Raw genomic sequence first — 24,633 nt, forward strand, 5'->3', positions numbered from 1 at the left:
AATATGCACAGCCACTGGACAGAGATTATGGGAGTTATATGCCAACAATATTTGGGAGCCACAGGTTGCCCACTCTGCACCAAACCTAATTTTGTGCTTGTAAAATACAAAAGTAATAGATTTTATGCCGACTTGATTATAATGGGACATCTTGTTCCAGAGATTATCTTGGCTGTAGTGATTGTTAATATTTAATTTCTCTTGTTTTTTCCCCTTAGATCAAAGCAGATAGAATCTGCTTGCTTCAGTGGAACAGCAGCCTTTATGGAGGTGCGAATCCAATCAGTGGTTGTGGAATTCATTCTCAATCATGTAGATGTTCTTTTCAGCTCCAAACTAAGCTCAGTCATTCGAGAAAGTGCAGGTATGTTGTCCCCCAAGACAGAAAAACAGTCTGAAATTCAAAGGGTTCCAGTAACACAGAACATATATACACAACATCAAAGTATGTTGTTTTTATACTTGGTGCCTAAATGGAGACATGCAGGTCAAATTTTGTTGTTGATAATCACCCCTCACTTCACAACAGGCTAATGTTACTAAGTTTATAAAATGGAACTATGGGCCAGTACAGATCAGCACAATACAGCAGCTTCACAGTAGCATGGGGGTGTGACATTCAGACGGTGCATGCCCCCACACTGCCGGGAAGCTGCATGGCTGATCGCACATGGGCCGGTTTTATGGTACTGCGGCAGCACAGCATTTAGATGCCACGCAGCACGGCAAAGCCTGGGGGTCAGTAAAACCAGCCGCAAAAAGGAACAGCAGTTTGCCACTTCTTTTTTGTGGTTGCAAAATGCCGGAGTGGGGCCATGGCATGCGATTGCCATGGCATCCACCCAGCTCTTTCAGGGGCAGCATCACACTGTCGCTTGAGGGTAGTCTGTTTCACCCCAAAGTTTGTCCCATCAAAAGGTGAACTCGGGCTCAAGACAGACGGCCAGGAAGCACTGTCATGAGGCCGATAGTAGGGTTAGGGAGCGTGCAGCAACCGCACGCTCCCTAACCCTAGTACGTGTGGGCGCTGCCATGATTACGCGGCCCCACCCACACGGCACGTATCCATGACATGTCCTGTGTGACATGTCCAAACAGCGTGTAGCACAGGACACGTCACCGTGCTGCTGGAGGGTGCTTATAGCACCTTACCAGTGGCGTGGAAAGGAGCTCCATTTCAGAGCTCCATTTTGGCAAACGCATTGTTGGCACGGCAACCGCATGGCCGTGCCAACAATGCAGAGGGGAAAGGGGTCGCCCCTTTCCTTTGCCCCTCTCCTCTGTAGGGCTGGGGTGTCCGGGGGCATGAAGCCACAAGGACAACTCTTTTCTGGGCCATGGAGAAGCGGCATTTTGCCACTTCTCTGTGGCCCAGAAAAATGCCCCAATCCAACACAAAAAGGGGGGGCTTCAGGCTGCCCCTTTGGGACTTGTCTGTACAGCCCCTCTCTTAAACTGTCATATTCATCCATGATGATTTCCTCTAGTTTTAGGAGTTCAATTCTAAAAGCACTACTGACATTCGAAGATTTTATATCACATTTTTCTTCCACCATGATATATGCTCTATTACCACATTCCTCAACTTGGGACCCTCATGTGTGCTGGCCTATAATTTCCATCAACCCCAGCCAGGATGTTTATTAGAGACATAGGTCTTCAAATCCTTTTGAACACCAGCACTGAAGAGTGCCAGCTGTATGTTATTTAATATGAGATGCAGAGTCTGGATCACTGCTGAGAAGACTAGAAACTGTGACTTTATCCAGGCAAGATGTTGGTGCTACAGAATCAGTTATCAGTATAGAGACCATTCTCAAACAAGTGGCATGAAGATAATATTTTAGCTGGCATTTTCATTATTGGTCCAAGGATGGGAAGAATGGATTAAGACAAACTTTTGCCAAATGAAATCACCTCACGATTTCAACTATCTTGATTTTGCATGTCATTTTTTTTATTCACTTCACTTTATGGCATTATGAAGTGTTATATCTAGTTTATGGCCCTTTGGCACAAACCAAAATACAGTGCGCCCGCGTTTTATGTGGGCGCGCCATACGCGGCTTTCAGCATACGCAGAAAGCCATGCCAGTAGAGCCCATCGCGTGCCCTGAAAGAACTAATGGGGCGTGTGCAACATAGTGGTTTAGAATGAGTTTACCATGACCTGTAGCTTCTATTCATTTTTTCCTACTACATTTGATATTTTTAGTTATTGTATTCTTTAATATATGTGGCTTTATTATCTCTTCAAATATTCAGACTCTTGATTCACTCCCACAAATATGCGTATAAAACTATACAGATGAAATGTTTGGTTTGCTGTGATTGTCACGATGTGTAAACTGCACACAGACTCTTCTAATATATTGCTGGCAGGTCCTGATTTCAATTATCCCATTTCCTATCAATCTCAGTAGGGGAAAAATAGTCAAAATAGAAGTAAGAACAGGCTGTGGTAATTTGTGTAATTATACTAATTGGTGTTGTGTCTTGGATTTCATTTGTGGGTAAAACTCACACTTGTTTCCCACTGATTTGCTTGACAAGGATCATTCTACACCAGCTGGATAGCTTCCAGTGACCTCTGAGTAGCACAGGCACCCTTCTTTCAGATATAAGTAGGGAAAGGAGAACTCGTATGTTAATATCCAGTTTCATGTGGATTTAAAATCAAATTGGGTATCAAAACCCAGACTTGCTTCCTAGTAGACATGATTAAAGGGTAAGAAAAATAATTTGGTAAAACATACATTTTCATATAAACTCAAATCCATATTTTCACTTTTAAAAAGTGCCTTAGTGACATCTAGCCCCTGTATACATGTAATGGATAAAATACAGTCGGCCCTTCTTATACACAGATTTTTTTATACATGGATTCAGGCATCCACTGTTTGAAAATGTTCCAAAAAAGTATAAATTTCAAATATCGAACCTTGATTTTCCATGTTTTATAAGGGATACCATTTTGCTATGTCATTATATTTAATGGGACTTGAGTATCCACGAAGTTTGTTATCCACCGGGGATCTTTGAACCAAACCCCAGCTTATAACAAGGGTTTACTGTACTGAATTCTGGAAACATCTCACTGACTTTGGTTCAAAAGGTGCTTCTTACTTCCTGCCTCCGCTTGCACACTTTCTCATCTTCCTTTTATCTTGTGTTTTTCTGGCAGGTCACAGTTCCTTGTCACGACCTAAATCCCTGCTGGTGTCTTCTCCTTCCACAAAGCTGCTCACTTTGGAGGAAGCACAGGCGAGGACTCAGGCCCAGATAAATTCTCCTATAGTGCCAGACAGCAAATACATCGAAGTGGGAGAAGGACCTGCTGCTCTACAGGGGAAATTCCATACTATCATAGACTTTCCATCTGAAAGGTAGAAGTGTGTGTGTGTGTGCATGTGTATCTATGCATGCCCCAAAGATCTGAAGCCAACCCAAATGGATGGGTTATGGAAGCATGGTTGCATTTTATTGGGGGGGGGGGGGTAGTTTTAAGGACAGATTTAGAAAAAAAAGGAGGAGAGACAGTCTTGAAAATCTGCAGATGTCATTTTATCCTGGGTGCAGTCAGCACTGCAATCCTCCTACTGGACTACTGACACAGTATTCAATACCACCTTATAGTCTAAAGGCACCAGATCCCATCTGATCTTGGAAGCTGAACAGAGTCAACCCTGGTTAATACTTGGATGGGAGACTGCCAACAAATCCCGGGTGGTGTAGGCTATAATTCAGAGGAAGGGAATTGCAAAACCACCTTTGAGTATTCCTTGCCTAAGAAAACCTCATGAAATTCATGGTGTTGCAGACCCCATGGCAGACAGCTTAAAGGCACATAACATACACATGTTTGTGGGGTGTTGACTAAAAGAGGGCCTTAGGAGAACTTGTTTAAGAGTAGGATTGTGTCCCTGCTCCCTTTCCCAGAGCCAGAAATGCAATACACAGTTCAGGACATCCTCTAAATGGAAACTCCTTCTTGTCTCCCTACAGAAAGAGACCACCCACTAAAGTGAAAAAGTCACCTGTTGGCAGCTGGCGCTCCTTCTTTAATCTAGGGAAATCTTCATCTCTCTCCAAACGGAAACTGCAGCGTAATCCAAGTGAGCCTTCTGAAATGAAAGCAATCGCTCTAGCAGGTGAGGGTGCACCTTGTCCGTGATAGCAAAAGGAACAAGGTATCTTACACTACAGGGCTAAGTTTAATTTTTCATTCCACCAATATTTCATATTGTTTGTTTTAAATCATGGGATTACTACACATCTGGTTGTAGAATAGTTTGAATGCTGTCCTCACTGTGCTGATAACCATTGTCTCAGGAAGATATGGGTACAGGGTAACACTTCTGTGACTTAGCATTGGTTGCAAAGTAAACATCACCTGAGTAGCATGTTATATGCTGATGACCACAGCACTAACTGTACCGATGTGAAGTCGAAGGCTTTCATGGCCGGCATCCATAGTTTTTTGTGGGTTTTTCAGACTGTGTGACCATGTTCTAGAAGAGTTTCTTGCTTACGTTTCGCCAGCATCTGTGGCTGACATCTTCAGAGGAGACACCCTTTAAAGGTCCTTTGTATTTGTAAAATACTCTCTTTGGATAGTCTGAGGAAAGTACAGTATAAACATTGTTTGACATTTATAGACTGTCAAAGTAATATGAAGCTTGCTTTCCTGACATCAGGGGTTGGGGGAGTTGAAGTCTAACTCTATAAGGATTGTACTATCTTCATCTGAATTATTTGTCTCTGCTAACGTATACCAATTTGTTAAATTAATTTGACCATTCTGTTTCTGGTTGTCCAGGAGGGCGAGGAGACAGTGGGACCCTGCGCTCAGCTAAAAGTGAAGAGTCTCTCTCCTCTTTACATGCTATTGATGGTAAGATGGCAACATTTAATGAATCCACTCCACTGGGAAAGAAGCAGTCGGCTTACTTTTTAATGATCCAAATTTGATTTTTATTTTAGTGGAATTGTCAGAAAATGCCCCTTTACCATTAAAATTATCCAAAACAGGAATTTCATGGACCTTTGTTCCTTCTCAGTTTCAAAGAAAAAAACCAGAAGGATTGCAGGGAAAAGGGTGGAGGTGGAGTAGATCATTTCAATTCAAAACCCATGGGACTAAACTTTGAGCAGGACATTCATTCTCATTATGGAGATATGGAAGAAAACGTAAGCCTATGGATATTATATATCTCTGACATGAGGAGCTCAATAGAATTTTACATGTTTGAGGTGCTTTTGATTTAACTGATCAAAATATATTAATGTATATTTGCTCTCTTTCTTGCAAGGTGAATCTAAACTGTTTCGACCCAGGAGACCAAGATCTAGCAGTGATGCGTTGTCTGCTTCTTTTAATGGAGACCTCCTAGGGAACATGAACCGCTGCAATTCCTATGATAACCTGCCCCATGACCATGACAGTGATGGGGAAGAAGGACATATCCATGTTCCTGCTCTCATTTCTCCAAGGTCAGCTGAGGATGTTGACCTGAGCCCACCAGAAATTGGTGTGGCTAGCCTGGATTTTGATCCTATGTCTTTCCAATGCAGCCCACCAAAAGCAGAGTCTGAGTGCCTCGACAGCAGCACTTCCCTACTGGAGTCAGTAGACTTTAATAAGGACAAGCAAGGTACCTTTAAGAGGGAGCTAGACTCAGGCAGCCAGTGTCAGACCCCTGGCAGTGCCACAAGCTCTGAACCAGTTTCCCCCTATCAAGAGAAGACCATGAGTCCCTTTTTCACTCTAGACTTGAGCCCAACAGAAGACAAATCACCCAGACCCCAGTCTTTCTCAGAGAAGGTCTCCCATGCCTTCTCCCCCAAGATGGGGCGAAAGCCAATCAGATCTCCACCGCTGCATATATCAGAGCCAGTCTCCTTCACTATACCCAGCCGAATGCCGGATGTTGTCATTGGAGGTGTGTCAGGAAGTACAGGCTCTTCAGACTGGACCAAAGGAAATGCTGGCAGTAGTGAAGCTGCAACAATGTCCCCACCCCATCTGGTAACATCACCATTACAAGGCAATGAGGTGAAACCAAGTGAGGGACCCCAACAAGAATTCCAGAACCAAGAAGATGGTAAGAAACCAGAGCTTCAAAAAGAGATGGAACAATCCATGCCCAGCAGCAGCCAGAGTAAGCCTGTACCTTCTGGACAGACGCAGCCAGGTACAGTGTGTTTTCCTCCATTCTTTCTTTAAGTTCACAAGCGACCAGCTCTCTCGCTTCTCTGCGTGCCTTTAAGAGGGGGAAAATCTGGTAATAAAAAGCCAGACTGTGTGTCTTCCAGAGCATGTGGAGGTTGATCAGGCCCTAGTAGACGGCATTAAAGGAACCCCAAGCTTCTCTGCCGCCTCCTTGCATCACAATTATATATATATATATCTATATCTAAAAAGATAAATGCTTGAATATTTTGTATAGCCTTATATCTTTCCACTCTTTCATAAAATGAAATGATCTCTTGCGATCCTTGCAACTTGATAAACCTTCTATTTTTAACTAAAACTAAATAAATAAATCTGGCTATACTTGAAGAAGGGACCTTTTTGACCTGAAAGTGAGTTAATTGTACAAAAGATCCTATCCAAGGATCTGACCTTTCCTTTCTGCATTATCTACTGCTTAGCTCTTTAGGAGTGCAACAGGAACCTTTAGACAATCTCTTGCACTTTTCACATCGAACTGCTGTCCTGTTTGCATGTATGACGCAGAAGATGCACTTTGTCACGCCAAGGAGTTTCCACTGTCAAATGTTGGAGGAATCTTATTTTTATAATGGTCTATAGGGATTGCTCACTCTCCTTACAGGATAAAATAAATTATTCTCTTTTGTTTTTGTTTTTCTACTCTTCCTCCCACTAGGAGCAGTTGCCCTCGACTCCCCCCAGGATGCTGTGCCAGTCAATTCTCTCTCTGTTGTCCCTCCTCCTCCTCCCAAAAATGCTGCACGTATATTAGCCTTAGCCCTTGCAGAATCTGCCCAACAAGCTTCTGTTCAGTCCCAGAAGAAACCGGATGTTCATTCGGAGTGCAATACCTGCACAGAGACTGAGAGTGGAGGAACGGTAGAAAAGTTCCATCCATATTCTAACATTACTCCAGAAAAGCTTCACCTCTATTCTCTGACAGAGACCCAGCTCAGTTTTCCAGCTACTACAGCTGGAGATCACCACAGGAGTGGATTACCTGCTGATCAAAACAGTAGCATGCCAGAGAGTAGCAATCACTTCCATGTTGGCACCCCTGGATTTCGGGACCATCCCCTTCTCCCTGCTGACATGCCTGGAAACCTTCATAGTGGCAACAACATGGGCTGGGACCATTCCCACTTCCATCCATGCATGTTGGGAGACACACACCATCCTCCTCATTCTGTTGTAACTGAAGATCAGAACCAGACTGATTCTTGTACAAGAGGACCTGTTCAATCAGAACCACCCACCACAGAGATACCTGTAGAAAACCCTCCCCTCCACACCTGTCTCCCTTTGGAGAAGAACCAAATCCACAACAACAAGCTTCATTTTCCTATCAGCACAGTAGATGACAAACTCCAGTTTCCTCCTGTTACTGCTGGAGAGAAAACACCTGCCACAGTTTTGGCATACATGATAAAGAACCAGATGGCAGCAACTGAAACAGACCCTGGAGTATCCAGCCAGAACATTGTTCCTCCCCAGCCTACCGTAGTCAGTACTAACCACGCGTGGGGTGAAGTGGGTCTTGGGAATGCTCAGTACACTCTTGCAAACACCCACCAAGTTCCGGCACAGAGACCAGAGGACCATCAGCCGGCCATGGGACAATGTCCAGCTCCAGCCACTAAAACTTCTTGTGGCTTCAGTCAGGTAAAGGATATACTGAAACACTAAAGCCTTGTTTAACCCCCCCCCCCCCACACACACACACAAACACACATAGAATGGAAAACGTATCTGCAGAAAAATTTCTCCAACCCATAACAGTGCATAAGGTGTGCTCAAGCTGTTTTAATTCCCCATTCAATTAACTTCACAAAGTAATTATTGTTATCCTCAAGTCTCTTCTGATTATCTGTTGGTTATGACAAAAGTGTGAATTTAGTGACCTGACTTCTACAAATCTAGAATAATGCCACAATACTCCATTTCATTTGCCTGTCATTTTGTTGTTGCTTTGTGCTTTCAGATCATTTCAAGTCATTTCTGACTCATGGCAACCCTAAGGTGAATCTATTTTGGGGTTTTCTTGGCAAAATTGATTCAGAGAGGTTTTGCATTTGCCTTCCTCTGAGGCTTTGAGAGTGTGACTTTCCCAAGGTGACCTAGTGGGCTTCCATGACCAAGTGAGGATTTGAACTCTGGTCTCTAGAGCCCTAGTCCTACCCCCAGACCACTATGCCAAACCTGCCCCTCTTTTTCTGTTCTTAATTTTAATGATTTTTTCTTTTTTTTAAATCCAAAATTTCCAAAGATATTTAAATAGGCGTGAAATGTATTTGAAAAGTGAAGTGAATTTATTTGAAGCTAAGTGCTGCCAGAAGACAAATGAAAATTGGGAATTTGTAATAAGTCACCCTTAATACAATTCTTAGAAGCGACAAAATGTTGTCAAAACTGTTCTCAAAAAAGGCAGCTATACAGATTTTGAGATTTGGTCCCTTCTAACTTTGAGATGCCATAACAACAGAAGCAGTAGGCAGCACTGTTGTACCATCTAACTAACCACAGTAACTGGCAGAGTCCAAGAAGGATCTGTGAGCTTTCCTGAATAGAGAGCTACCAGTGCCTTTTGACCATCATGTTTTTTCAGTTAGACCTTTTTCTGCCATTTATTCAGAGGTGGGGAGAGTGTTGTGGATCCCACTTTTGTGGCTGCTGAAGCCTGCCAGCACTCTCCTCAAGTCCCCAGAAGCCCTGAAAAAAATCCCTGCAATTTTCAGGTGATATTTCACCCCCAACATTTTGCAGATATCCCCAAACATCACACAAATGTGATAGCTTGCTTCTTTCCTCCCAACACCAATATTAAAGAGTGGCCACAAAGTAGGTGAAGCAGGAACTGACACAGCTCTATTTTTATTTTTTTTTTTGAGTGGGGGGGCACATGACCAAAACTGGGTTCCTACCTCCCCTGCCCCCATGGAGTGCACTTGGTTCCACTTCCTTTAAGGTCATGGTTATGGAACAATAATTTGTAAGCAGCGTAAGATTAAGAAGAGATTTGTAAAAATTTGCTTAAGGTTCAGATTTGAATTGCATCCTAACTTGTGACATCCAAGAGCACCCAATACAGTGGCCCTTTAGATGCTGTTGAAGAGCAGTTCCTAAGAGACTTGGGCAGAATAGTCAATAGCAAGGAATGAGAGGCATTTGCAATTTAACAACATCTTGAGGGCCATTAGTTAGCCATCACTGTGATGTTATTAAATCCTCAACTCCAGTAAAAAAGGGGAGCCTTCTCTGAGTTACCCCAGACCTTTGAAATGTCTTTCTTACAGTTGATCAGTTGGCTTGCTTTGTCTTTGAGCAATATAAGGACTTGGTCAGTTATACTTAGGAAATTATGAATGCTTATTATTAAATACTTGCCAGCAACGTTGTCAGTAATTTGTGTTTGTGTTTGCAGACAAATTCCTCCATCTCTTAGTCTCAATACGAAACAGATTCATTCCGGTTTTTCTGCTTATATCAGAAAAGCCAGCTTCAGAGTCTACCTTCAGTTTAAAAGGTTCTGATGAGTTCAGGGCCACAATTGACTTTTGGTTTGCTTTCTCATCCCAGGTACGAGGGGAGGCAATTCCAGAGAAACTCCCTGAGCCTCGATCAGCTGAACCAGCTCCCATTTTCATCCCCGAGGGTAGTGCTGCAATCCAGTGTACATCAGCCACCCCAGTTGCCACATTTCATCAAGCACACTTGGAAAAACCTCGAGAGAATGCCAGGGCTCCACCTTTGCACCTGAGGTCTGATTCTGTTCCAGCTCCATCCTCTTATGGTTTTACCCCCCCAGTTCCTCCTGTGAGGACAATGGAAAGTAAAATTGCAGCAGCCATGCATTCAAACAGTATGGATGCTGTGAATCCTGCAACATACCATTCCTATGTGGCTCCCTCTACACTGCAACCATCAGTAGAGGATCCTCTGTTGCCGCCACCTCCGCCACCTCCTCCACCCAAACAAGCTTCTCTTCAGCCCACATACTTCTGTCATTCAAAGACGGAGAGCACTCCAGATCCTCCAGCATCAGAAAACTATGCACATCACAAGCCAACATCTGTCCACCAGTACAGGTCTGAAACTATCCCAGCACACTTGTATCACAGCAAGTCTGAGCAACATCCAGGCTATCCTCCTCTGGCAGAGGCTGCCCCTTCCATGGGCTCCAGGTATAATGCATATGCCACTCAAGGAAAGAGCTCATCTGTCCATCACCCCAAGCCTCGCAGCCGGGTGGAATACATATCCTCCATGAGCCCACCAATGAGGAGCACCAGTTATGCTGAGGAGACCCCACCTTATCCCACCATTCGGAGAGTGCATTCCCTGCACGTTACTGCTCCTTCCACCATCCGATCAGTTCCTATCTCCCGCACAGAGGTGCCTCCCGATGATGAGCCTCTTTATTGTCCAAGACCTCTCTACCAATATAAGCCATATCAGCCCCATGCAGATTATCATGTCACACAGCTACAGCCTTACTTTGAGAATGGGCGGGTTCATTACCGATATAGCCCCTACTCAAGCTCATCCAGCTCTTCTTGCTACACTGCAGCTGATGGTGGACTTTATGACCTAGACCCTTATGGTACAATGAGAATGAGGCAGTTTCATCCTTTGCCAGGCAGAGATTTTGCATCTTACTCCAGGTTGCAGACCAAAAGTCTCTATCGCTATCCAGGCCTACCTCCATATCCACGAGGAGGCCTTGTTGGACACCTAGCAGGTAAAGAACACAGCTTCATCAGCAGGGATGTGCCACCTGCCCCTGATATCAAGCCCATGTATATCTCCTGGGATTTGGAGGACATGGAAAAATACCGCATGCAGTCCATCCGTCGAGAGAGCCGTGCACGCCAGAAAGTGAAAGGGCCCGTCATGTCCCAGTATGACAATGTAGCTCCTTCATTACAGGATGATATGCGAACTATGGATGTTGTTCACATGCGTAGCAAATCTGATCCTGGGAAAACTGGACTTCTCACGGTTGCTGATGGAAAAGAAGGGCGGTACCCAGGCAAGGTAGGCAGCCCCGAAGGAGATGAACGCTATTATGTGCCACATCCAGAACCTGATGTAGATAGAGCCCATTACCATGGGAACTATGGGAATCTGCAACCAGAAAAACCTTCTGTTCCTCAAAAGCAAAGCAGCCTCAGGAGTAGAAAGCAACATGAGGTGAGCTGTAATTCAACCGAGTACAGAACACACCTGCCACATGAAGCAAGCCACAGGCAGCCCCTAGATTCTAAAAATGGACCTTCATATCCTGATTACCGGCCAAAGGGCCACCAGGAACTATCCGAATCCATTGGATATCATCACTCTGGTGGGAAGTGTGTCCCAGCCAGCCATGATCCCTCAAGACTAAATCATAAGGAAGTGAAGCTGGCAGAGGACAGGCCTGATATGGAGCGCCCTCGAGCCAGGCCACCTCCTCCACCTCCTCCTCCTCCTCTTCCTGCTGCTGAAAAGCACTCCAGAGACTGCTACAAAGAGGGTGAGCACTACGGACAGCCTGCAGCGGTGCCACCTCCTAAACCAGAAAGGAGCCACAGCCTTCGACTCCAACACCCAGAGAGCATAGAGCGGGATGCCGGTGGCCTCCTTTACCCGTACCAAACCCTTGGCAAACGCCAAAGCACTATGACTGTAGTGTCCCAGTATGATAATCTGGAAGATTACCATACCATGCCTCAGCACCAAAGAGGAGGAGGCTATGCTGGAGGAGGGGGCTTTCTTCCCCCCTTTGCTCACCCACACAGCAGGACTTATGCCACAGCCTTGGGCCAAGGAGCGTTCCTTCCCACAGAGCTTTGCCTACAGCGGCAAGAGACTGAGATCCATGCAGAGTGAGCTTAGGGGCAGAAGGGGTAGAGTGTAAGCAGCCTCTGCTGGACAGTGGACTGGTTTATTTTTTCAGTGATACACAAAATTTTAAAAAAAGCAAACATCAAAGCAACTCCTGCCATTAGCCTCCCACTCAGCTCCAGCCCCCCCCCCCCACCGATGCTTACCGTTTTTTATATTGCAAATGTATCATTTTTCTCTCACGTTGTTTAAAAGTAGGTTGCAGCCATCATGCAGGCTTTTGTTTAAACTTGAAGGCGAAACCAGTCTCTGAGAAAAGCAGAAATAAGAGCTGGAAATATGGGGGGGTGGAGGGGGGGTTGCAGTGACGGGTTCTCACTTCCTTAGATTTCAGACAATGACATTTCCCATAATTGGTCACTATCCTTCCAAACCCTATGCATGATGTATGTATTTATAGGTTGATACAGACATTTCTTCTCCAGGTAAAAGTCCCTTAATATGTGATCACTAGAGAGATTTATATAATGACATGCTTTCATAAATACTTTAACTTGGTCTTTTAGCCTTCACGCACTAAATTCTAGGAAGACATGAATTTATATTATTTGCTCCATGCTACATTTTTATTTTTAAAAAATATATGGTACCTTTCCCCCAAATGTCCTCTCAGTGCTTGTTAAAATCTCATCCAAAACAGAAATTGGTCAGTTGATAGCAGTAAACATTGGATATGGACCATAGAGGTGGGGAGAAAAACAAAAAATATATGTTTCAGTACTTTCTCTTAAGAAATCCAAAACAAGCTGCTTCAAACATTAAGCAGTTTGGATGTATAAACCTCAGCATTAATTACTATTATTTTGAGTGGAGCTGCTTTGCCCAAGCTGCTATGTTGGTTAGTTGGTTACCAATAAATGTTGGTAATATCAACATTTGTCACATTTTTAATAGGAATCCCTTTTTTACAACAAATACATTTCCCTATGCAGTCCCCTAACAGTGGAATGTTCAGTGATCTTTTGATGGATGAGCCCCATTGAAATGTCAGAATAGCAAAATAGCTGGGGCCCCAACTCCCAGTCTTTTCAGTTGGGAGAGTTGCAATACATTCTGCATAAGGCATGGTCAAGCTGTTTTAATCCCCCATTAAATTAAGTTCACAAAATAGTTATTGTTATCCACAAGTCTCTTGCTGATTATCTGTTGGTTAGGACAAAGGCATGAATTTAGTGACCCGACTACTACAAACCTAGAATAATGCCAGTTGGCTTGACCTAAGGGATAGTGACTTTGGTGTAGCCTACACACCTGGCTAACTGTGTTCCTGAGGCGGAGATGGACCCATGGCTCTCCAAATCTTAGTAGATGCCAACTTCTATCAGCCCCAGCTAGCATGGCTAATGACTGAGTTATAGTCCAACATTTGGAAGGCCACTGGATTCTTTAGCCTTATAGTAAGGTATACCGTGTTTTATGCATTTATATCGGTGATGCTGTGCACAAAGTCTGGTGCATCATCTTCCTTATTTCTGAGATACCTGTAGCAACAGAACAGTATATTAAGTTTGCTTTTTGTGGTGAAGTTATAAATATTCAGTGCTTTTGAACATTATATCCTTGCTGGCATAGGAGCAGTTAGAGGCCTCAGGCTTGTACATAACCTTAGGAAACCGGGCAATAAGATCCTAGCTGTGCATTTCCCAGCATTCCATTCGGCAAGAGATTGTGTTTCTGCTTGATTTAATGAGCTTGAAAGAAGTTCACCAATAGGCCAGAATCCAGCCCAAATTGCATAGCTTGGTTGAAGCCCAGAGGAGGCACCTGAGGCATCTTTTGTACCATTTAAGCCTTTGCTGCTTGCACAGTTGATGTGTATCATTAGAAGGAAGAAGCCTGTGTCTCATCCTCTTGGAACAAAAGGTTTTGTCCACTGGCATTCCATGTTTTTAAATAAGAAAATATTTTGCAGGGGCACATAGCCTTTTCTAAAGGCAACATGTTATTTGATTCTCTGGATTTCCCAACTTGCTTTGTAATACTAAGTTTTGTCTCTTTTTGTTGTTGCTGCTTGTATGCATTATTTTAAAGGTCTCAACATTATTTGGAGTAGGTATCGTTCCTGAATGTGCTAAGTGTATATTTAGTGGCCAGAAAACTCACTGTGAACCATGTTTACCTCAGCCTTTTCCTCCTCCTTATGAAGAACCTTAAGTCTTTTTGGTTTGGTAGGTAAATAAGAAATATGTAGCTAGGGCATTCCAGTCTGCTAGTTGTGTGAGCAAGGTTGTTCTGCCATCTGTTGAGACCTTGTGCATCCTAGCAAGTGAAGCCGGCTGTGACCCACAAAGGCTTCCTCCATATAACCACATATTTTTTACATTTAAGTTCAACATACTGTCAAATGCCTGCATAGCTCCACTTAGTATTGGTTCTCTTGCGGGGGTTACGGCAACAAAATAACTAGTGTGTTTTAGGATATACAATGTTCAGGTAGCGAGGGCTGCAGGGCGAACCTCTGTCTTCATGAAAGCCTTAATTTTCCTTGTATCCATATATTGGCCTTATGTTGATTGCCCTACAGGTAAGATCAGAAGCAAGCTAACTTACTATAAAGCTGTAATTTTTGTACATCTTTATGCCCAGTGTAAGTAGTAATTGGAATCCAAAACTGAAATCCTTTTAGCTCACAAAACTTGCCGCCTGGTCAGGAGAAAGGGCCCCACAGGTTAGGTTTTGAATGCTCATCACTTTCAAGTCGTTTCCTTAAAAATACTTAAACCACACATTTGTGTCCCCATGCTCCACAGTCAGGATATCCAGCCTAGTTTCAAAACAATTCCTTGAATTCAGTCTTCCCTTGTATAGTACATATCACTTAGATTGTCTGACCACAAATTAGCTGAGGGCCCTATGCCCAGAAAGTGCTGCACAATGGTGTGATAGTACAACCGTGGCCATAAATGGAAGCCAATGTATTCAGACATTTCCCAAGCTTGAAGGACAATGAACAGTTGCCTGTTCCCCTCTACGTTTTGCCACTGTAATGTCTTGAGCAAATATACATTTGTCCACCCCTGCACACATAAACATACACCCAAGAAAGCCATAAAATTAACTATGCAGTCCTTTATATGTACTGTGGTTAATTTTGTTATTCTCAACGTTTTAGGGAACTCTGCCTCTTTATCCATTCCTTGTGTTCTTGGTTGAACCCAGTCACGGCTCCACTCTCACAGGAGTAGTAACCTCTGTGGAGCTAAAAACAGTTGTGTGACATTGCCATCCAATGGGGAGGGAATGGATAGGCATGATCCCATCTGTTGGAAAAGTAGGGCAAACCTTCCAAGGGAAGGCAAAACCAGGCGAGGGGTGTCCTTATCAGCCATAAATGCTAGCCCTAATCCCCTATAGCAGCCTCCCTGTTGGTGTAAGTGTAATTGCGACAACAACCCCAGTTTGGCAGCTTCTCTTGACACTTAGCAATCACTGCCTTTATCTGCTTGCTGAGCTTTGAGCAAAGCTTTTTTTCCCCCACTCTTGGAGGTCAAGATTCAAATGTCGCTCTCACTTCATGTGCACGCATCAAAATCCATGTTCGCATGTCTGCCGAGAGACAAAATTGGGTGCCTTTCATTGTGGGCCCCTTAAATAGAGATAGCAAGTACTTGAGATTTTATGAAATAAGTTCCTAATAGTAAGCTATTTTAATCAGGTAAAAATTTTATGCAGATGACAGTGAAACAAAAAATTGTGCCTAGGTCTTTGCAGACATAACCAGGGGGCAAGGGCGGCTTATTACCTGGAGGGGTTCAAGATGAGAATTGCACAACTGTGGCAGAAATTGCCACCTGCAGCCAAAATGTACTTGGAATAATGTACCCTTATTGCCAGAGGGAAAAAATGGACCCTTTTGTGTTCTTTAGGATTGCCAGGTTGGATTCAGGATGAGACTCCAATAATTTTGATTCAGAATAGATCATGGAGCAAAAGGAGCTACCATAGAAGTCTTCTCAAGTGGAATGAAGGTACCTGTCCTCATGTCCCTTCCAAACACCATCTTTCAGCTGCCTCCTTCCAACACAGTTCTTCCTCCATTGGTGCATAGCTGGGGAAGGCCATTGAAATGCCAGGAGCAAGAACAGAACTGGGGTGCTCCTCCAACCAGGGAACATGAACCATGTTAGGAGAGACTGCTGTGCTGAAAGGCAAGAAATGGTAAGAGAGGACAGGTACCTTCGTCCAACTCGAGAGAGTTTTATTTACCAGATCTTGCTCCATGAAAGCTACAAGGAACTCATACCCTCCCTGGCAACCCTAATGTTCTTTCACCCCCACTCCATTCATCTCATTTGGTACATTAATGATAGTGTTGACTGACAACAGTGTAGCATTATATGGTAGGGAACAAAATTGTAGACTTCTTGGTTTCTGTTTTGCATTTTAAAGGTGGCTTTAGCATGACATTTTCTCCAGATTCTTGTGCAATGGAAACTGAGGCAATGGGCATGGGACAGTTTTTAACATGTGCTCAGTAACTTCAGTGTCTACAGTAAGTTTTATATTGTATAGTTCCAGTGCAAAATGAACAAGAAATGGTTGTTGTGCAGCTTCTTTTCCTGCTGTGGAAAAACTTGAGTTGTCTTTTTGAGCCACACAAGAGAGCCACCCCACAAAGACTCGGGTGACCTCTAGGTCTTTCCTTCTCTTTTAATTTATATAGTGTCTTATTTTTTATTCTTTAATTTTTTTTACTTTTGTGTGTGAGAATTGGTGTAAAATGTATATGCTAATGAGCTCATGTCCTTTTTATGTAAATATTTTTGTGACATCCCACTCCCATCCATCTCTTGTAAATATCTAGAACCTCATTTTTCCCACACTGGTTTGGGGCGGATGTGTTTCTTTTTCTTTCCTTTTTTAATTTGTACTGTAATGCTATGATCAGATTTGAGGTGTCTTGTGCTATTAAAACAACCACCGCCATCGACCTGACAGCCCCACAAAACTCAGATGTACAGCTCAGCAATTAATGAAGCCAGGTTAAAACTTAACTTTGTGTGTTTTTGTTCTTTCTCTACATTGCGACGTGTACAAGAATCAGGTGTTGACAGCTTGCAGTTTCCAAGGCACTGAGAAGTCAACAACACTTAATGCTGTTGTGCTACCATCCTTGAAGATGGGGAGTTAATACTGTGACTGTGTTTGGTTACTTGCACAGTTTAAGTAATCTGAGAAAAGAACAACTAATTACATTCATACATATTTTTCCTTAAAACAATTATGAAGACCAACAAAGAAAATAATGCTGGATGAAGCTGAAGGCAGTACAAAAAGTGCATGTCTGCATTACAGATGTGTTGTTTCGATCAGGGAATCAATGTCCCACATTTTTCTTCTTACCATCCAGTCTGATGAAGAGTTCTAGACAACCCAAAAGTTTGCAAATTGTAGATTCCTCAACCCACCCCTAAATATTGCTTGCCAGTGGAATCTCTACCTTTCTATATAATTTTCTTTATCATCTGCATATTTTTTCCAAAGCTGGGACTCAAGGATTTTGAGTTTAATTTTGTTCTTAATAGTAAATATTGGGCACCTTCATTTTTGCATCCACACTTTTTTTTTTCATCTTCTGTCTTAACAAGATTTTATGCAAGATGAGAAGCGATCATTCATAAAAGTTTGAGACATGCATGTTAATCACAAAGTTTGGCCTTTAGAGGGGAGATTGTTAGGAGGATTCTCAAAAATCAGTAAGAGTCCAGTTCAATTTAAAATTAGCATTTTCCCACCGCTGTACAAGTACGTAGTAAGGCTCAGGTAGCAATGCATTTCTCTTTAGTGCAGTTCTGTTAAAACTGAAAACACAACACAAGGCCCATGTCTACATCATCATCATCAAGATAACCCTCACATCTGTCTCCTTTACCTCTAGAACCAGCAGCATCACAAAGTGACTATGTCTTAAATGAGAAGGTAGATAGGTGAAACACTGGGTTCCTTCAGGACAGTGATTTGTCTCACGTTGCTTCCCGCTTCCCAGTCCAAATGCTCTTCACCCTCCAAATGTTTTGCGATAACATTGTTCGCTCATTACCCCAAAAAAGCTAATTCATAACATTATTTTTAACATTTTACCTCTAAATCAACATAACACTAAAGCATAGCTTATTGTTACCCCTGAATCCAATTTCTTTGTCTTCTGCTTTTAAATGATACTTCTCATTCATGAAACTTTGGCGTGGGACAGACGGTCCCAATTCTAGGGTTAGGTACCACACACCAACCGCACAGCCCCTAACCCTAGCACAGAGCGACGGCAGACTAATGGCGGTGTCCCATGTACATGGGCACCACCATTTTGATGTAAATGATGTGCAGCATATACACGTAGCTGTGTGTCACTTACGTCACAAGTGCGCCATTGGTGCACTCCTGACATCTGCCCGGTGGCTCAAAAAGAACCTGTTTTTTCTGGGTTCTTTTTACTCCGTAGGGACACTGCACGGTTTGGCGGCTGCAATGTCCCTCCAGAGGGAAATAAGCCACCGGCAGGCCACCCTTTTGGGACGGTCTGTCCGGAGCCTTTGTCACAATGGGGCATAAAGCTAAGTGCATGATGTCATGTGATGGAAGAAATACGTTGCAGGAGAAAAATAATTTTCTTACTTGACGTGGTTTCATAAATCAATATAGTGCCTCACATTATGATGATACAGCCGCAAAACCAGTTGTTAACACTGCATCAAATCCATCACTGCCTCTGGCTTACTCCCAGTTGTACAACACAGTTATTCATGAAAGACTTTTGAGTTAGGAAACAGATATTCTGGTAGCTACTTTTAAAAAAAGATCTGATTAAAAGGGCATTTGGGAGAGTGTAGAGAGGTATATGGAACTAGAGATTCATGCTGCACATAATTTTTAAGGATAGATTAGCTGTGGACTGAAAGTGTTGCAGCTTTGCTCATTATGGCCACTTGGAGGCACAGTTGCGCTTAGAGTTCTGCTATAAGGGAAGCTTATTAAAATTCATCTGTGTAAGACCTAACCAAGTAGTAGACAACTTGGGTTTTTTTTAACCAAGGAGTGGGGGGCTGCAGAAAATATTCTAGTTAAAATTTTAATTCTCTTTTGCCTGCTACCTGAATAGCATTTGGTCTGTGCACCCTGCAGCACCCTTGTCCTGCTTCTGCAGCTCTAGAAGGTCTTTTGAATTCTTCCCTCCTTGTATCCACAATAAAGGGCAGGGGCTACAGGTAGATAGAGCCAGTCAAGGAAGCCATGGCCCTGAGCGTGCAAGATCTGAGCAGGGCTGTTGATAACAGGAAGACTTGGAGGTCTCTCATTCATAGGATCCCCATAAGTCGGAGTCAAATTGACATCAGTTATCAGGGGGCACTTGACCCTTTTGGTCAAAGGCAGCCCCCAGCCCTAATCTGGTCCTCTATCAGGCTATCTGATGTGGGAAACTGAGCATTTTTATTTGTGACCACTGGCTACAAGTGCTTCTTGTCTGGAAACTCTGTGGACCAAGAGCCATTCGTTTGTGGAGTAGCATCTGCTAAGGGACCACCATTTTGAGCAGCACTGTCCTAGGATTTCCCAAGGCACCACCATTTAGTGGTTTCCTACTGTTTTGTGTGGCATTTTCCCCATTCTAGAAAGATAAAATGGTTCCTTTGGGGCTTTAGTACTGTTAATAAGAAGTTGACACTAAAACATGGCTGGTATTTTCGGTCCTCCCCTTTGGTTTAGACCCTACCCACTAGTGGAATACAGTTCACCAGAACTTCTCTGAAATGGAATTCAGTCCTCAGCACAGCATGAGTATGCTCACACATGTGCTCCTTCCCTATTTCTGCTACCACAGGTAACATACTCAAAGAGAGAGACTTGGACTACCAGTGATCCTGTCACATGGCAAGCTGACCGCAATCCAATGAGAAAACTGTTGTTCTCTCCACTATTCGGGCTTTTTTACACTACACAACCATGATTATTTATTATTTTATTTATATCCTGCCTTTCTCCCAATATAGGGATTCAAGGTGGCTAGCAACAAATTTTAAAACCACCCAAATTGAAAACTGCAAAAGCATTAAAAACAGTGTATACTCATCCCTCCACATTTGTGGTTTTGACTTTTGCAGATTTGAATACTCATACATTTTATTAATATGTTCTCCCTAGAAATCTCTAGGTCTTCCAGTGCAACTCTGTGGTCAACTTTAACCAAAAGCCGCACTGAAGGACCTAGAGATTCCTAGAGAGAACACTCCACCAGGCATTGGTAGCTCCTCCAGTGCAATTCTATGGTCAATGTATGGCAAATGTTGACCAGAGAGTTGCACTGGAGGACCTAGAGATTCCTAGAGAGGTGTTCTCTCAGGTAAAAACATAGTGTTTTTGTTATTTGCAGTTTTTCCACATTCATGGGGGTCCTGTGCCCTTAACCCCAGCAAATGTGGAGGAATGAGTGCAAATATTTACACTATTTGTAAAGCAATTTAGTTTTTTTAAGTTTAAAATATTACACATAAATTATGCACAGCATTTAAAATCCCACCCTTCCTCAGTTTGGGAACGCCTATAGACACAAAAATGTTTTTACCTGCCGCCAAAAGGAAAGCAGAGTAGCACTGTGATTCCACTTTTAACTGCCATGGCAACATCCTATAGAATCTTGGGATTTATAGTTCAGGGAGGGGCATTTAGAATTCTCAGTCAGAGAGCTTTAGTGCCCAAACTGCAAACTCCAGGAGTCCATAAGATGCAACCATGGCAGTGAAAGTGGAATCATAGTTGTGTAATGTGAAAGGACCCTTTGACTCTGAAGCCAACATGCAATGGTGCAGGCAATCTCTCTTCCCTGCTCCCACTTTTGAAGGTCTTTGGCAGACCCCACAATTTCTAAACTAGTCCTCCAGATGTTTTGGACTTCAGCTCCTAGAATTCCTGACTGTTGGCCAAGGTGGCTAGGGTTTCTGGGAGTTGAAGTCCAAAACACATGAAAGACCAAAGTTTGGGAATCACAGTGCTTAAATGATTTCCCCAAATTGAGAAAGGTCTGCAGACATTAAGCATTTGGGAATTCTCCCCAGGGGAGGATAGAAATATGGTTGGAAGATTTCCATCTCTGTAGCTAATCCTTGGGTAGTTTGGACTGCAGCTGTGAGCAAGAAGTAATGTTAGAGCAAACAGGCTCAGGCTGTTGAACATAAAAACAAAAATAATGACCCCACAGAATTTCCACACATTCAAACTAGGCAATGAGAAAACAGAAATAGTAAAAGAGTTCTCATATCTGGGATCAAACATTGATCGGAACGGGGACTGCAGCCAGGAAAACAGAAGAAGATTAAGAATGGGGAAGACGGCTATGAAAGAACTAGAAAAGATCCTAAAATGAAAAGGCATACAACTCAGCACAAAAATCAGAATCATACAAACCATTGTGCTCCCTATTACCATGTATGGATGTTATAGTTGGATTGTCAAGAAAGAAGATAGGGAGAAAATCAATTTGTTTGAGATGTGGTGCTGGAGAAGAGTGCTGAGGATTCCATGGACAGCCAAAACAAATGGGTCCTAGAGCAGATCAGGCTGGAAATCTCCCTAGAAGCCAAGATGACAAAACTTGGACTGTTATATCTTGGACACATCATGAGAAGGCATGAATCTTTGGAAAAGACAATAATGTTAGGAAAGGTGGAGAGAAGTAGAAAGAGAGGAAGGCCACATGCTAGATGGATGGACTTAGGGACCACAAATATGAGTTTGTAGGAGCTAGGCAGAGCAGTAAAGGACAGGGTGGCCTGGAGATATCTCATTCATAGTGTCACCATGGGTCGAGATCAAGGTGAAGGCAGTTAGCAACAACAACTGGCTTAGATAAACACAGTACCCATGCTAGTTAAACTTTAGCTGCTCAACAGAACCAATCTAACTGGTCTATGGCCATAATAAACTGAACTGAATCTAAGCAGAAACAATAGCTTCTATGCAGTTGTAAACAATCCATCTAAACAATGGGAACTTGGTAAAGCAACACTTTTGTTAGGTGGCATGAATTCAGTGGTTCCACTCTAATGGGACTAACAATAGATTTTGGACTAATGTTCCTCTTAAATAAACAGAACGTCCATATCCAGACTTTCAAGTGTTTTGCATTTCAAATGTTCCACATATATAACCTAATTAATCTGTACCATCTGGATGCAATAGAAACCATACACGCTGCCAACAGCAAAGTGGTCACATGAACTGGGGTCATCTCCCAAGATATGGCAGCCTCTGGCACTCAAACTGTTGATTGCCCTATTCATCACAACATGCGCTGTCCTGATGAAGTGCTACTGTGAAAAGCAATCAGCAACATGGGGTCATTTGTCTTATCAAGAACTGGACAAGAGCACCCCATGCTTCTAAAACGTATGTGGGATCCATGTGCAAGGGAGGGAATGTTTATGGATTAGGGCTGCCAGGCTATAGTTTCAAGTCACTAGAGGGTGGTGTCATTTCACAGGCGCTATGATGAAAGGTGCCATTGGGATGAAGATTTGTTCGTACTATTAATACACATCTCAGCGGAGCTGGTGTTACCATGTTGAAGCTGATGAGTGCAAAAAAGCAGCTTACCAAGAGGAACCGGGTATGAGAGAGATAAAGTTTAGTTCTCTGTCACATGTAGATTGACACCTTCCACCAAAACCCACCTCCAACTTCACTAAAAAGCTGTTATGTCCAAAGTAGTTGAAGCATTCAGGAATCCGCCATTTATCTGGGTTTTCTACAGCATTTTTAATTCTGTCACCTCGTGTGACTGCATTCAATGCTTTGAACAAACAAATAACAAGAGATGGGCGAATGTAATGTGACTTGGACCTGCCAGATGTTTTGGACTGAAAATTCCATAATCCCTTACTGTCAATCATGTTGGCCGGAGGAGTAGGAGACTTACACCACAACGTCTGGAGGACCACATGTTCATCACTACTGCTTTTCAACATCCAATTCAGCTATACATTTTGAAATATATTTCTGTGCATGGCATTTGCAGGATTGCAGTTATATATCTTACTGTTGTTCCTCCAAACTTCAGAATCAGGACAAACAAAAAGTGAACAAAATTAATTCTAAAGGGGCTTATCAAAGAGTGGACCCCAACACTGTCTTTGTGGTCTTCAACCAAACCCCCTTTTTCTGGCAATTAATAAAAAAAGGTTAATTGTCTCTCCCATGAGCCTCCAAGAGCAGTGACTTACCTTTCAACAATGTTTAACAGTTATAAAATATTAAAAATAAAAAATAACTTTTGTTTTAAAAACTAGAAATTCAGGAGTCTTGCGATCGAGCTACACCCTACCTTCACCTAGAACTAATGTGAGATTAGCATGGGTCACCCTTAATTCCTTACGAAATGACCCATAACTCCTCTCCTTTCCTTTAGATTGGCAAGAATGGATAGATTCCCAGCCCCTTCTCTCAGCAAGGCCTCAATGGTCTTGCTGTGCTATGAAAAGAGTTGAAAAGTCAGACACACAAAAGGCCTGGTCTGCTGTTGTGCTTAGTTTGTTTCACCAGTAGCAATGTGCCTGCCCTGCCCTTTCTTTTCAAATCATACTCAATTATGAGATTTCTACTTCCAAACCATTACACTTAATTAAAAGTTGCAAAGATCATCTCCACATTGGTGTTTTTCTCATTACGTGGTTCTATCTCGGCATTCTGCTTACGTCAGCGGTGCAGGTGGCCGCTACAGAGAGTCAGAAGGGAGCACTGGTTTGGCCCTGAAGGCCAATTTCTATTAGCTCCACAACCTGTGAGGCTGTGTTCCCCATGAACTAACCTGCCTGGAAAGAGCTAGCAGTAGAGGTTGATAAGGAAGGGAGAGGATTTGCTCTGTAACTGGTTGGCAAAAGCAAACATTCATCATGTCTGCCAGTGGAACGGAGCACAACTGAGCCAATGGAAGAGAGAAGAGCATGCACTCTTTTTTTAAAATCTGATTGAGGTCAAATTCTACAATGGGATACAGTTTGGAACAGTTAGGTTTGGGGCTGGCTAAGAGGTATAAGAAAAGCTGTGTTGGGTCAGACAAAAGCCTATCTAGTCCAGATCTTCAGTCCAAAGTGGCCCACCCCATTGCCTATGAGAAGCCCACTGAAAAGAGTGCAAGTACACCTACCCTCTTGCATCCTAAGTTGTAGCTGTTGATATCCCTAACTTCCAGGAATTGAGCCACTCCTTTTTAAACGCCATTCAAGTTGGCAGCCACAACTATGTACATGCTATGGCAGTACATCCATGGCAGTATGTGCACTACGTATATGCCATTGACTATTGGCTCGGACACATAACCCAAACAACCCGCATGACACAATCATGCTGCTAGTGCTTCTGGTGTTACTGACATTGCAGCTCACCTTGGGGTTCCACAGAAGTAGCAGTGGTGGTGATGATGAGAAGGTATAGTGTCCAGATCAAGGGAAGTAATAGTGCCACTGTATTCTGCTCTGGTCAGGCCCCACCTGGAATATTGTGCCCAGTTCTGGGCACCGCAGTTCAAAAAGGACATTGAGAAACTGGAG

At 43.1% G+C, this 24,633-nt stretch overlaps 1 protein-coding gene across 4 annotated transcripts in view; it reads left to right on the top strand.

Moving 5' to 3' along the window:
• The window catches only part of ARHGAP32 (Rho GTPase activating protein 32), a 253,163-nt gene extending 236,072 nt beyond the window's left edge, over positions 1–17,091 (top strand). For all 4 annotated transcript variants that reach the window (XM_089537644.1, XM_089537645.1, XM_089537647.1 and 1 more), the window contains 7 exons: positions 219–364; positions 3,185–3,386; positions 4,006–4,151; positions 4,820–4,894; positions 5,313–6,194; positions 6,891–7,876; positions 9,791–17,091. In XM_089537644.1, coding sequence (XP_089393770.1) covers positions 219–364; positions 3,185–3,386; positions 4,006–4,151; positions 4,820–4,894; positions 5,313–6,194; positions 6,891–7,876; positions 9,791–12,082 — 4,729 coding nt within the window. In that variant the 3' untranslated portion in view covers positions 12,083–17,091. The remainder of the gene's footprint in view (positions 1–218; positions 365–3,184; positions 3,387–4,005; positions 4,152–4,819; positions 4,895–5,312; positions 6,195–6,890; positions 7,877–9,790) is intronic.
• Positions 17,092–24,633: the final 7,542 nt, after the last annotated feature.

Source organism: Sceloporus occidentalis, unplaced genomic scaffold (genome assembly GCF_023333645.1).
Source record: "Sceloporus occidentalis isolate IW3139 unplaced genomic scaffold, rSceOcc1.0.p SCAF_9, whole genome shotgun sequence".
Lineage (NCBI taxonomy): Eukaryota > Metazoa > Chordata > Lepidosauria > Squamata > Phrynosomatidae > Sceloporus > Sceloporus occidentalis.